At 41.5% G+C, this 14,453-nt stretch overlaps 1 protein-coding gene across 5 annotated transcripts in view; it reads right to left on the bottom strand.

The window, feature by feature from the left end:
• The window catches only part of LOC110958361 (protein turtle homolog B-like), a 171,085-nt gene that overhangs the window by 13,064 nt on the left and 143,568 nt on the right, over positions 1-14,453 (bottom strand). For 2 of the 5 annotated variants that reach the window (XM_051937145.1, XM_051937146.1), the window contains exons 18-19: positions 13,307-13,393; positions 4,731-6,368 (exon numbers count right to left, since the gene is read on the bottom strand). In XM_051937145.1, the coding sequence (XP_051793105.1) occupies positions 4,731-6,368; positions 13,307-13,393 (1,725 nt within the window). Of the gene's footprint in view, positions 1-3,610; positions 3,657-4,730; positions 6,369-13,306; positions 13,394-14,453 lie in introns of all 5 variants that reach the window. The other 3 variants (XM_051937147.1, XM_022204866.2, XM_051937148.1) reach the window with 2 other exon arrangements.

Raw genomic sequence — 14,453 nt, 5'->3', positions numbered from 1 at the left:
TTTAGGGTAACGAGGAATATAATTCAAAAAATGAAATCCAGTTTTCATTTTAAATTATCCACCTTGAAATTGCTTTGCCCTTCAGGGACATTAAAGAGTTTTTGCTCAAATTGATCCAAACAAGATCATCCAAAAACAAGCAAAGTATTTCACAACCCTTGAAACCATCTATTTACCTCACGGTGTAGGCTAGGTCAGCGAGTAAAGTTCTTGAGAGGATAAACATTTAAAAAGACTTGCACTGTTGGTTTCAGAGGAAAACGCTCCAAAAATGAAGGATATTTTGAACAAAATGTACGCATGATTTTCAGACTGATGTGTTAGCAGATTGGATATTTACTGAAAAATTAACATATCCCACTCTGAAAATAACAGATGCAAATGTTCCCTTGGTGTGGAGAGTACATTTCGTAGCTGCTCATGACCTCCCTCCCATTCATGGAGGCACGTATGGCTTGGCAGCCCACAGATTTCTGCCACAAACACACACTTGATTCTCTCAAGGCACAGAAAGCAATTAGCATTACAGAGAGGCCATCTTCCCACCGTTGCTGCAGAGAGAAATCGAATGTCATTAGTAGAGGGGGAAAATCACAGCTGAGCAACAAAGCATCGTCAATATGTGTTCATAGACATGGATACTGTCTACAATGGGCTTCACCATGCTGACAGGGGGAGAGATGGCGGGAGGGGAAAATGACTACTCGGGAACAGTCACATAATGAAAAATAAGCCAAAGAAAAGCGAAGCACTAGGACAACAAATGTAACAAGAATTTATCCATATAATTTTTTAATTTTTGTAACGGAAGAGCAATATTTAGCGATGGCATGCATGGCAGTTTGCACATGGAACACGACTTTAAAGGGGAATACATTCAAAAGCACTTCATTGGGCAGCTGACTCGAACATAAGGGGATCCTCAACCCCCCTGTGTGCGCCCCTTCTGCAAAATATTTGTTCCTCATGATAAAAAGAAGTGCATAAGCTGCTTTGGCAGGACACTTGCTTTACATGGTAGTGAGAACTGTTCTGCAGTCCAAACTTACAAGTGCAATCGTACATTTACAGTAAATGGATTGATTCATGCTGTGTACAGATGCTTTATGCAGGGAATTACGGCCATGTGTCCACCAGGAATCTGACTAAAGATATTTGGGCTAACAAGATGCTAGCGCGAGGTGCTTCTCATGGCTCCTGCTTTAGGTCTGTAGTTGTTCAAACCCTGAGTCTAAAGCATTTTTGTTAAAAGCTGGCATATTTTTAACTCCATGAAACTAGTGTGCTGATAACTTTACACATGCTAGGCTTTCATCACTGCCAGTAACATGCAATAGCATTTCTGTTTAACTGGTAAATGCAAAAAACAAAACAAAACACAGCTGTCAATGATGGCTCCCAGTGGACACACAGCTTAAGGTGACATCACAACGCCAATCTTCCAAAATATTTCAGAGGGTTCAAAATATTTTCAGCTGGTGTCATACAATATAAGCATCTGTCAGATATAAATGTGTCACAATGTGTCACGCTTGAGGAGAATGCTAAGAGCATTTTATGAAGTTATTTGAGATTAAAAAATGTTGTGAACACAGTCCACATAGTAAATCTTTTCATTATTACACTGGATGCCACAGCTTTTAATAATCTACCCAGTACAAAACACACAAGACACCAAAAATAAACCGGTGAACAGAGTTGCTGGGAACAGCGTATTTGATTTGGTTATCGTTAAATCAATGTGACTCCAGTTCTGTGAATATGTATGTGGCCATTTAATGGACTTCACTATTTGTAATTTTTGATAAAGGACGTAATGACTGGAAAAATGCCCTTAGAATCGTTTTTGCTGGCTTACGACCAGAAGTCAAAGTACGGATGAGGCAGATCCTTCAAATTCACACTAGTCACATTTAGAGATTTAGGTGGTTGAGGTCAGGATGACTGGGAGCAGCTGAATGTCTCTTTAACATCTTGCTGGATGTTGGATACACATTGTGAGTTGGAGGAATAGAATGCTGAAAGGTGTTCACTAGTCATGTTCCTTGCACATCTGAAGGCTCACCCAACAGTGCCTGTGTCTCACCTACTGTGTGTGGCACACAGTCTTTTCGCAGTTGATAGCAAAGCCTCAGGACCTTATTATGAGCCTTAACAATCTGCAATCAGTTCAGACTTGTGGTGCATGAGGAAAATGAGGGGACCTGCAAAAAAGCTAGGCTAGAGCTGCATCCTGAACAGTAGTTGCATGTATAAAAAAAGGAAAAAAAAGACAGGATCAAACAGTTACCGATTCCATTCTGAGGAAGATGGCTGAATGGGAAAGATGGCTGACTATCAGGCTAAAGGGAGGAAGAGGAAATAATGTACAAACTAACTGTTATGCAATTATTTTGTTTGATTGTTGAACTTGACCAAGCAGTTAGTATTTAGAGCTAAGCAGTTAGCAGTGCCTTATGTTCTTCAGTGGACCTGGCATGGGAAGAAACTGAGATTGTTTTACATGGCTACCATTTAGAAACTGGCAAACTGACAGGGTCGGCTCGTCATCCTGCCTGACTCAGTGTCACTGAGCTGAGGTAGTGTGTACAGGGAGATGCACTGAACTGCACCAGCAGCGAGTGTATTGGGTGCCTGTGGGTATGGGCTGAGTGGACCAGATAGAGGACCCCTTGTTCATGATGAAATCTTGAAATGACATCTGGGATGCTTACTTTCACTGAAGAGTGATGAAACGCTAAGAAAAAAACAAATTTTCCACTCAGTTAGTGCATACTACTACATAACTTAGTGTTGAGTGTGCTGATGTGTCTCAGGGTGCCAAGGAAGAACCTCGTTAGGGTAAATCAATAGAGAAGTCGGTAGAGGGCTGAGCATGTACTAATTACTGCCAACTTACAGTACACTGTCAAAACTTTATCACATTATAGGAGCCCTGTTTAGAGGTTTGTTTCTGCATCAGCAGTCATTTAAATTTTAGCTGATATCCACCGTGACACACAGTTAGCAGCTGAGCATAAGTTATATTGAAAGTATTTGCATGTTTATTCTTGGAACAACTCAGTTGGAATATAGTCCACTTTGGCCAAACCAAATATTTTGCACCAAATGCTATCTTTAAATGTATTACACACCAGTGCTTGACCTTTGCTGGATTTGACTTTTCAAACAGAGACTCAAGTAACAGATATGTAGTTAGAGGCAGATGAGATATCTGTTGTATAATTTGTGTGTAAACCTGAGATATTTATCAGTGGTTAGGTATCCTAATTAGTAAATTAAAAATCTACATGTGATTGTGGTCAGTTAGCAAACAACTCAAGCATGAAATCATGTTGGTGATACATATCTGCCCTAATCTATTAGCTAAAAGATGGCATATGCATATCTGTCAGAATGCATAATGTACTTAAGACTGCAGAACTTAAAATGCATAGCCACTTTGAAAAAAAGGAAAAAGGAAAGAACGGAAATGAACTACACATGTTGACTGAAGGAAGGAACAAATCAAACAAAGACTCAAAGTCTTGTATTCCCCTTTAAAGGACGAGGTGATCAAAAAAGTCCCACCTGCTAACCCCCCCCTTTCAGACATGGATCCAACCCTTACCTATTGCGGTGTAGAGGACCTGGTCACAACAACGCTGCCCAGATAGCTGAGATCAATCAAAAACAAAGCAGGTAAGACTCCAGGAGTCATCAAGAACCACCACACTGCCCCTAATTCATAATGATGGAGACATTGCAGTACATGAGAAGCGGACAGGCCCTGTGACACACTTTGCCCAACAACCTTTCCTTGGTAGTCAGACCTGGGTGTGACCTGGAGGCAATTAAGGGAGTTGGGGAGACAAGGGTTAAAGAAAGGGAAGGGGAAGTAGGGTAGGAAAAAATCTGAGAGATTGGAAGGTAAGGGAGAATTGGTCATGCAATCAGGTTACTAAGGCTGAGGATGGGCCGCAGGGCCTGCCAAGATGGACTCTTCTTAAAGCATCCCTCTGCATGATAAAGGCATCTTCAAAGGCTTGGAGCTAGACATAACAATGGGTATTTGTCTGGGGAATCAACTGGATGAATAGGATTCCTCCTGTTAGGTGAAAGCAGGGTAACGCATGATACAGATGGAAAAAAGGGATCCTTAAGTGATATCTGCAAATTCCCAGGCTTTTAGGGGCTTGTGCCAAATAAACTAAACACTGCACAGGCCGTAGTATATTTCTTCCTAATGGACTGTAGCCCGTAAAGGTCTGAAAAGGAATCTGTGAAGCTACTGCATCTTTTCAATTCAACATGTAATTTGTCTTGTTTTGAATTTGAACTTACTTTGAATTTTTCACTGAAAAATGCTCAGTATTTTTCTCAGTGATAATTTTGGAACAATGCTTCACAGATTCATTGGGTGAATTCTTCTACATTGATGTCTGGCATGAAAAGCAGCATTGACCAAATTGAGACTAAATTGAAAACTTCCAGCGTTCATCAAATGAACTATCACAACAAAATGGTTTTCCTTCAACCATACAGTGTTCATTTTTCATGAAGTGTAATCAAATGAAAGAAGCAGAAACTTAATTATAGAACTAATTTGCCACAGAGATGATTTTAAAACTGATGGATATTAGACAGCACTTCAGTGACCAAAATGCCAGAGCAACTTCACACATCAAAGCATTATGGGCTGGGGCAGATGATTCAAATGGTATCCCTCTCTGCATGGCTAATGGACCTACCCTGAAGCTGACAACTGGGGTGGAGAAGGCTCAGATGGAAGGATCTCCTCCTCAGTCCTCCTCTGAGATGGCATCTGCCCAAATATGTTGCTGCTTTCCATGGGGGGTGATGGGGACAGGGAAGCTGGGTAGCTGGTTGCAGAGGTGGCAAAGGCCATGTGGGAACGGTAGCTGGGGCTTGCTCTCCTGCTACCCTGGCCTTGGGCAGGTGAGGAGGAGGGGGAAGATCTCCTGGAGAAGCTGGCTGTGGAAGGAGGGAGGAGTGTAATCTCAGACATCTCTGGGGGTATGGAAGGGTGGACAATGCTGGGACGTGGCCTGGGACGCACTACAATCTCTGGGGAACCCTCATGAGAGCTAAGGGGACTTTGGGTGAGGGGTGAGAGTCGAGAGGGTTGGAGAACCACCTGCTGCAAGCCAGAATCCATCCTACGAGCCTGTCTTGGACTGAAACGAGGGGTGGTTTCAAACCATCGCGTGTCCAAGCTACTGAATGTGCTAGGGACAATATGGGCCATTGGATCGGTGTAAGGCAAAACCGGCACACCCATACCGTGACTTGTGTGTCTTAGCTGCCCTAAATGTGCCTCTTGCATAGCTAAATGCCTGGCTGGGGAGCCATGAGGCTTGACCTTGCTGGGAGACTTGCTTGAATGGCTCTTTGGGGCCTCCAGTGGCAGAACAGCTGGGTAGGTGGGCATTGGAAGAGGGGACGGCTGAAAAGCACTAAGGGGAAGAACATGAGGTGGAGGGGGGTAAGGGGAGTCGTGGCGGAGGTGTAAAGGATGATGTGGTGGGAAAATGAACTGGGGCCCCTCCAGACTTGCAAAAGTGAAATCCAGTCCCTGCCAAATCTCCGGTGAACGAGAGGAGGTGGTGAGGGTTAGAGGAAGTGGGAAACCAGAGACAGCATATTGTGGAAAATCACCCTCTCCCATTTCTTCAGGAATCATAGGGTGACCAAAAGGACCTTCGGCGAGGTAGGGAGGGGAGGACATGACAGAGCTGAGTGGGCTGGTATCAGGCATGTAAAAAGGAGGAGGGGGATCATGATCTCCAGGGGGGCCTAGATAGCCATAGAAAGCCCTGTGGTGGAGAGAGCCTCGGATCTGCCCTGTGGCCTGGAGCCGACTGCTCTCCATGATGGTCATACCTTCGAAGGGCCTGTGGAAACGAGGGCTGTAGGCTGGAGGTTGCAGGTAAGATTCCTGACTTGAGATTGGTGAAATCTGATGAGGCCGAAGAGGGGCCATAACTGGTGGCAGAGGCCTGGGATCATCATTCTCTTCGTCTGACTGCCGGAATTCAGGATAGAGATCAGATTCTTCCACAAAGGGGAAGCCCTCAATTCGCCGGGGCTTGACAGACATTTCTGCTTCAGTGGGATCGATGACAAAGCGTCCATCTGGGCCCCGGCTGATGAGTTCAATGGGCGTTGTTGGTTCCGCTTCATGCTTGGAGATGGTGTACTTCTTGCTTGTTATTGCTCTTTTGGTCTTCTTGTATAAAGATAATTCTTCCTTCTTCCCTGGGCTTGGGGGTGGTTTCTTCCCACGCTGGTCATGACTATCTTCAGATGATTCTGATGGGGATGCCTTTGAACGAACACTCTCAGGGCTCACCTTTCCTGAAGATGACCTAGGGAAAAGAAAATAGAAGAAATTAAGATTGAAAAATTCAAAAACCTCTTCCTCAGTGGAAGGCAAAGCTTCACTGATATAGCGAAAGGCAGACTTGGCTACCTCAGACATTAAACGCAGGTGAGATTATTGACATAAATGAGATTACACTTCATTTACACGACTGTGTGTTCTGCTTTAAAACACCTTTTAAAATAATGACTCATTTTCAAAGGTTTCCTGCAAAATATGGTACCTGTTCTTTCTTAGCATAAACTAAGAATAACGACACAACTGCTCAACTGTACAAATTACTGTCTTGAAATTATGAAGCATTATGAACTTTCTGTAACTTTTCTACAATGTTTCAATTTACCTGTAGCCTACCATGGGCAAATGACTGATCATATGCCTCACTGTTATGTCATCAACTTGTAAACTCATTCTAGACACATGATTTGGTTGAAAAGTGACATTTAACAGAGTGTAGATGCAGAGGTTTGGTGATAGAGGACAATTGGTTGTGTCAGGATGGTGCACATTAGAAGGGGACATCACATACTACATGACACACAACAGTGAGCAAAATATTAAATTCATGCATAATTTCATTACAAAAAGTAGGAGAAAATTGAAACAACAAACTGGTTATTTAGTACTGGTTTACTAGTAGTCTAAAAATACCATCAGACTGAGCTCAGCTAATGTGCTTCATCGGGAATGCACGTGGGTTGAATGGTTGCATTTGACAGGCAAAAAACAAAACCACAAAAGTTACAAAAGCCTGACTAGTGCCCAGTGTTACGGGACATCACATTTTTATTGCATTACAATGCAGCGATGGGCGCAAATGAACATGATTTTCCAGAAAATGATGGGAGTTCATGTACAATCCTGTCACTCAGTAAGAAGCTGAATGAAAAATAAATTTTTAGAACCTTAGCGTCTTTACATTTATACTTACTGAACATTAAAAGGACTTGTGCTTTCTTATAGATTGTTACCCTAACCCTTTTTAAAAAAAAAAAAGTAATAATGACAGGGTCACATGTGGATATAAACACTTTCAATCTAAAGCTGAATGTGAGCAATAGTCACATTTCTTGAGACAATGCCCAAAAAATGTATGCGAGCAACATGGAATTTAGCAAATAAGTGAAAACTTGTGACATATACAGGAAGTGTCTCTTAGTTGTTGTTAGTTGTTGAAGTTCTAGGTGATTTTGCTTGGATAGTTAGCATAGAAATATACCAGGATGGAGTCAAGAGAAAAATGAGTGGTTAAAATACTTAAGGGCCAAAAAAGAAATATTTATAACTATGTCCCATAAAGAAAGGTCTGGGGTGTGCATGGAATTTGAGAAAGCCTGAAGTCTGAGGGAGCTTTGATCACCAGCAGTATAACTGTCTAGTATGGCAGACAGGTGTGACTGAGATGCTAGGAAGGAGGGGCTTTGATCAATGACGGCTACAGAAAATAGTAATGCTTCCGATTATAGTTTGGAATGACACTGATTGGTGTGACGAAATCTCTCGAAAGCAGCACAAAGGTCAGTATAGTTATTGGAGATAGTTGATTCAGCCCATCTGCTATCCCTCTATGACATCTGAAACAATCCTGTCTAAGGCTTCACAAGTTTAGGAGTTGTAGTACATATTAAATAAAACTACTATTTATGTATACTTAACACAAAAGGTAAGTAACATCCTTTAAAATGCTGCATAAAGTGCTGTTTCCATTTGCAATATTTTCTTATTGGCAATGACTATATAAAATGCACACAAAAGAAAGAGGAAATGAAACCACAATTTGCTTTAAAGCCACAGTCACTTTATTTAGTGATAAAAAGAAAAAGAGAAAAAGAATTCTCATGGCTTGTGCTTAGACTGACTTTGTTATAAACAGCATGTACAGGGTAGCTTGCAATGAGATACACTGGTAAATGCAACAGATATTTAAGATTTTATTTCCCCCAGGATTCGGTGCTGGCTGTGGTTTCAGTAAAAAAAAAATCTCATCTGCTCTACAACATAGACTGCCCTTATAACATATCAATATAAGTATTAATTCATCTAAATATATCATTTTCTTAATTTGGTAGAGTTGAACTTCGGTTTGTTCAGACAACATAGTTTTATTTGTAAAACCAAATTTGATGTTAAGTTGTCTATAGTGATGCTACTGTGGCCTGTTTCTCTGAAGAGAACACCAGCACCTGCAAAAGGAATAGTGGCCAGATGATAAAATGCACCTGGCTGTTGTAAGAAAAATGCTAATTCAGGCAGTGCAGTAATGAGTGCCTCTTCTACTGAATTAGGATGTTGTATAAATATAGGTCCTCCAGGTTAACACATTATACATTATCATCATTATTATACAGTTACATAAAATGCAGACAGTGCTTTCCATAAGCTTGTACACTATGTCATAAGCAGCAGTTGTCATAAGTGGTACAATCACTACAAGTTCAAAATGCAAACTGGACTTCCAATTAAAAGCACAATACTGCCGGACAGAGTCTGAGGTGGGAAAGGAACAGTGGTGATGTACACCAGTCAAAAGATTCACCAGAACAAGCATTTAAGAGCTTGGAAATGAAACAGGGATTTAAAGGAGACCTGGTCACATGTAGCATAAACAAGAAAAATAGTCACAAAGCAGAATGCTGTGCACAACGCAGATAATAATTACTGTGTTGAATGAATAGCTTGACACTTTCGAAAAGAAACCTATTTGCTTCACTTCTAGCATTTGGTTAACACAGTCACCACTCTCACAGCTGCATGTTAAACTTAGAGGACAATTCTGATGCATTTCAACTGGGAATATTACCTACAAACTGGGATAAGCTCCAGCCCGCTGATGACAATCTAAAGAATAAAGTCAGTATAGAAAGTGGAGTGGATAGATGAATGGATATTTCCTATTAATTTGTCCATTGTGCCTCAATGTTAAGCTAACTTTGCACGTGTTACCTCCATTGTAGAGGTTTGGGGGGCATGACGAATCACACCAAAAAGCTTTTTAAATGTTCATTTTCAGCCTGACTGAAATTAGACACCTGGAATGGCCGTTTAGCTAAGTGCATTTGGAATCCCCTTCTGGGGTTACTTGCTTTCTGTGTAAATCATAGCATACACATCCACAAATACAAATTGTTTTGATGCGTGAGGCTGACTTTCTGGAAACTCAACAGCTAAACGCAATAATGCATTATCCTGTGAACCATTACCAAAATGGAAAGCTAAACCACAACAAACCAGTGAAGGTGGATGAATACGCAGGCTGACTAGGTCAACCAGCAAATGTCCATGAATGGAGATATCTAATACTTGAGCAAAATGGCAATTTCAGATGGCTATTTTCTGAGTTTCCTGTCAGTTTCAGTCTTCATTTCCTTCCTTTAACACTGTGGCTACTGACCATGTAACATATTCAAACCATTTGTGAAGGTGACAGGCAGCAGAATGTACACTGCTCAAAAAAATTAACAGAACACTTTTTAATCGAAGTATTGCATCAAGTCAGTCAAACGTGGGATACTGATCTGGCCAAATAAGTAACGGAGGTGGTTTTCAGTCAGTTTCAGCTGCTTTGGTGTTCTTAAAATTAACAACAGATGCACTAGAGGGGTAACAATGAGACAACCCCCGAAACAGAAATGAGTTTACAGGTGAAGGCCACTGACATTTTTTTCCTTCCTAATGTTTTCTGACTGTTTTTCAGTAGTTTTACATTTGGCTAGGGTCACTGTCACTTCTGGTAGCATGAGGCGATACCTGGACCCTACAGAGGTTCCACAGACAGTCCAACTCCTCCAGGATGGCACATCAATGCATGCCATTGCCAGAAGGTTTGCTGTGTCTTCCAGCACATTGTCAAGAGCATGAAGGAGGTTCCAGGAGACAGGCAGTTAGTCCAGGAGAGCTCGACAGGACCGTAGAAAGTCCTCAACCCATTAGCAGGACAGGTATCTGCTCCTTTGTGCAAGGAGGAACAGGATGAGCACTGCAATAACTCTACAAAATGACCTCCAGCAGACCACTGGTGTGAATGTCTCTGACCAAACAAGCAGAAAGAGATAGAATGAGAGTGGTCTGAGGGCCCGACATCCTCTAGTGGCCAGCACCGTGGAGCTCGGTTGGCATTTGCTATAGAACACAGGAATTGGCAGGTCCACCACTGGCGCCCTGTGCTTTTCACAGATGAGAGCAGGTTCACCCTGAGCACATGTGACAGACATGAAAGGGTCTGGAGAAGCCGTGGAGAACGTTATGCTGACTGTAACATTGTTCAGCATGACCAGGTTGGTGGTGGGTCAGTGATGGTGTGGGGAGGCATATCCACGGAGGGACGCACAGACCTCTACAGGCTGGACAATGGCATTCTGACTGCCATTAGGTATCGGAATGAAATCCTTTGACCCATTGTCAGACCCTACATTGGTGCAGTGGTCCTGGATTCCTTCTGGTGCACGACAATGCCCGGCCTCATGTAGTAAGGGAATTCATGCCGTTCCTGGTGGATGAAGGAACTGATACCATTAGCTGGCCCCCACGCTCACCTGACCTGAATCCAATAGAACACCTTTGGAACATTATGTTTTGTCCCATCTGACACCACCAGGTTGCTCTTCAGACTGTCTAGGAGCTCAGTGATGCCTTGGTCCAGTTCAGGGAGGAGATACCTCAGGACACCATCCGTCGTCTCATTCGGAGCTTGTCCTGACATCGTCATGCCAAGGAATTTCAGCAAGATGGACTAGCCTGCCACATCAGTTTTTCACTTTGAGTTTTGGGGTGTCTTGAATTTAGCCCTCCTGTGGGTTGATAATTTTCATTTCCATCAAACAATGTGGCATCTTTTCATTCCTAACACATTATCCAGTCCATATCAGTGTAAATATCCAGTTTGTTTTTTCTCCACATTCGAAATACAATATGTTTTCAAAGTGTTCCTTTAATTTTTTTGAACAGTGTATTTTTACTGGCTACATCTGCAGCACAAGGCTGCGGCTAAACATGATAGTGAGCCTTAATTTTGGGACTGTTGTGCCCCAATCTGGACACAGCACAGTGTTGTAAGGGTATTTTTTTCCAACAAGTGTGTACAGTATATTAACATCTACAGACTACAGTAGACTCTATAAGAAAAAACTAGTAAGAAACTGATTTAAGAGGGTGCCTCGAAAAATTCTCGGCCTCACTAAGAAACAAGGGGCATAAGTACCATTGTATATTATAACGCCCTTTATATCGCTGTTCACAAAAACCCAAAGCAGTCAAAGGAAAAAGGAGAGGAAAGCTTCAAGCTGACTGCTGTTGCTCCATGACAATGCTCCCATCTACGTGACATAAGAAGCAGAAGCAGCCAAATGTGGCTCTGAATCATTGCCCCAAGCACCTTACTCCCCCGACCTGCACATTCTGACTTCTGTCTGATTTCCTAATTAAAATCCCATCTGTGTGGTCGCTATTTTCAGAGTGTTGATGAAGTCATCTATGCTTTTGAGGAGTTGTTGGAGGCACATGATGTGACCTTCTGGAATAGTGAATCTTTAATATTGGGGAACCAAGTGCATTGAAGTTAAATGAGATTATGTTTAAAAAAAACACTGTAAGAACTCCTGTTTCTGGTCTGGGCTAAGAACTTTTTAGGTGCCCCTGTATTTTTATGCTTTCAGAGCAGATGTGTGCGGTGTATATATACCACTTTGGCCTTGATTATTATTGTTATTCCTATAACGTAGGACACCGTCTGCTCTCACACCTGGCTTAGTCAGTTTCATTATTCATAATCTAAGCGTAGTGATGCAGCAGCAACTGTGTGAACAGTCTGCTTCTAAAACACATTCAGTGTGTCTACCGGGCTTCAGCCAGCAGTCAGTTCATTTATGTTACTATAAAGGCCGTAACAGTGGGAAACAGCTAACCTGGCTCTCTCTAGCTTTGACATAATCTGCCAGCTCTTCTAAGCTTTCCTAACTGACATATTATGTGACTGCTCATGTGAGGTGGTATAATTCTTCATCTAACTCTATCAAAAAGATATAAAACATCTTTCCCAAAATATCAAACAATTCCTTCAACAAATACAGTAAAGTACAGAGATTTATGGCACATCTAAAGAAATATTTTATTTGTCTGTTGTATGATGTAATTAAAAGAAATTGAGAACTATGAAACCAGAATGTTCATTTTTATTTCATCAGCTGCTATGGGCTTAATATTTCAGTGAATGAGTCACTATTAAGATACAGTGAATGGTCATTATACTGTATGTAGTTCACTAACAGGCTCTCAGCACCCAGCTGCTTTAGATGAGAAGATAAATGCCACTCTTGTATCTGTACATCTAAAGATAGGACCAAAGGTCAGATCGGTTAGCATAACTTAGCATACAAAGTGAAAGCAGAGAGAAATAGCTACCAGCTTCTCTTTGAAATACTAAAAGTTCAATAATACAGACATGGCGTTTTGCTTAAACCATGCAAAAGTTTAATGTATAAATAAAAAACTAATTTGAAAGGACAACTGGATTGATAACCACAAAGTATAACAACCATTCATTGCATTGTAGCAGTGATATTTCACTGACACATCAACAAGTCCAAATAGTAAGCAAAACAAAAAAAACTTAAGATTGTATGTTGTGTTATCTGCTTCAGCTGCCATAAATTGGTTCTGATGTTGTCATCTTTCCCAGTCTTTGAATCTTGTCAAGATGAACTATGATTTTTTTAATCACAACAATTAGTTGTAAACTTAGTTTTCTCAACAACTGATGACGAATACCCCTCACCTTTCATGAATGACTGCTACCAGTATTGTTGTTGCCTTGTGGGGAAATATGGCCAAAAGCATGCAGACAGGTCAGGAGTCTGAGGAGTTGAACCAAAGTGCAAGGGGGACGTATACAGTGTGCAAGAAAAGGGGGACAATGGCTGGCACACTCACTGAGGACTGGAGGGTTGGGGCCTGTACCTGCTTGCGTCCAGCCCCTCCCAGTAGGGCTCAACGCTGGGAATGAGGCTAAGAGGACTCCTGTAGAGGTGGGAGATTAGACAGTAAGAAGTGGGGAGGATATGGAGGTAAACAGGAAGCCTGGCAATGAGAGGTCCACTACCATTTAAAAGTTTGGGGTCACCCAGATAATCTCATTTTCTGTGAAAACCCACACTTTGATTCATGTGCTAAAATAATTGCACAACGGTTTTCCTATCGTCAGTTAGCCTTTCAATGTGATTAGCTAACACAATGCAGCATTAGAACACAGGAGTGATGGTTGCTGGAAATGTTCCTCTGTACCCCTATGGAGATATTCCATTCAAAATCAGCCATTTCCAGCTACAATAGTAATTGACCACATTAACAATGTATAGACTGTATTTCTGGTTCTTTCAATGTTGTCTTCATTGAAAAAACAGTTTTTCTTCCAAAAATAAGGATATTTCTCAGTGACCCCAAATTTTTTGAACGATAGTGTATGTTTAAAAAAGGAACAGAAATGAGAGAAAACGCTTGGTGCTGTTTAGTAGGTTGGGAATGAGAAGCATTAATGAATCAGAGAATATCAGGGGAAAAAAAGCATGAAGGCAATGAAGGCTGCACACAGCAGCAAGGAAGAATTTTGAGGTTGTTCTCCATTTAGGCACATGGCCAAAATCCCACATTCTAACACCCTTATGCCATTTGTTTAGTGGTTTCATTTCCTTACATCCTGGCTTCTTGCACTTAAGACCAACAAAGTTGACATTCTGTGAAATGAGATGTCCTTCTCGGCCATACAGCTGTAGCACAGTAAGCTGTAGTATGTTGGCAAGCATCCACATGTCTACAGCAAACTTGCACTTGGATGATATAGTGCAGTCAAATTGAGTACATACAATATCTGCTTTACTAAAGCCAGTGTTTATGCATTTTACATGTTTATACAGTCTCTCATATTACCATGATTTGACATTTTTAGTAAAATAGGGTATATGGCACACGGCTTCTTTAAGCCCACGATCCACCATTTTAGCCTAGAGTCAGAAGTTTTCAAATCCTAAACAACAGAGTTATGATCTATATGAAAAGTTTGTTTTGTAGGGTTTCTTTGTTG

This window comes from Acanthochromis polyacanthus, chromosome 17 (assembly GCF_021347895.1).
Source record: "Acanthochromis polyacanthus isolate Apoly-LR-REF ecotype Palm Island chromosome 17, KAUST_Apoly_ChrSc, whole genome shotgun sequence".
Taxonomy (NCBI): Eukaryota; Metazoa; Chordata; class Actinopteri; family Pomacentridae; genus Acanthochromis; species Acanthochromis polyacanthus.
The sequence above is the reverse complement of the archived record's forward strand: the minus strand, read 5'-3'. Positions and strand labels throughout refer to the sequence as shown.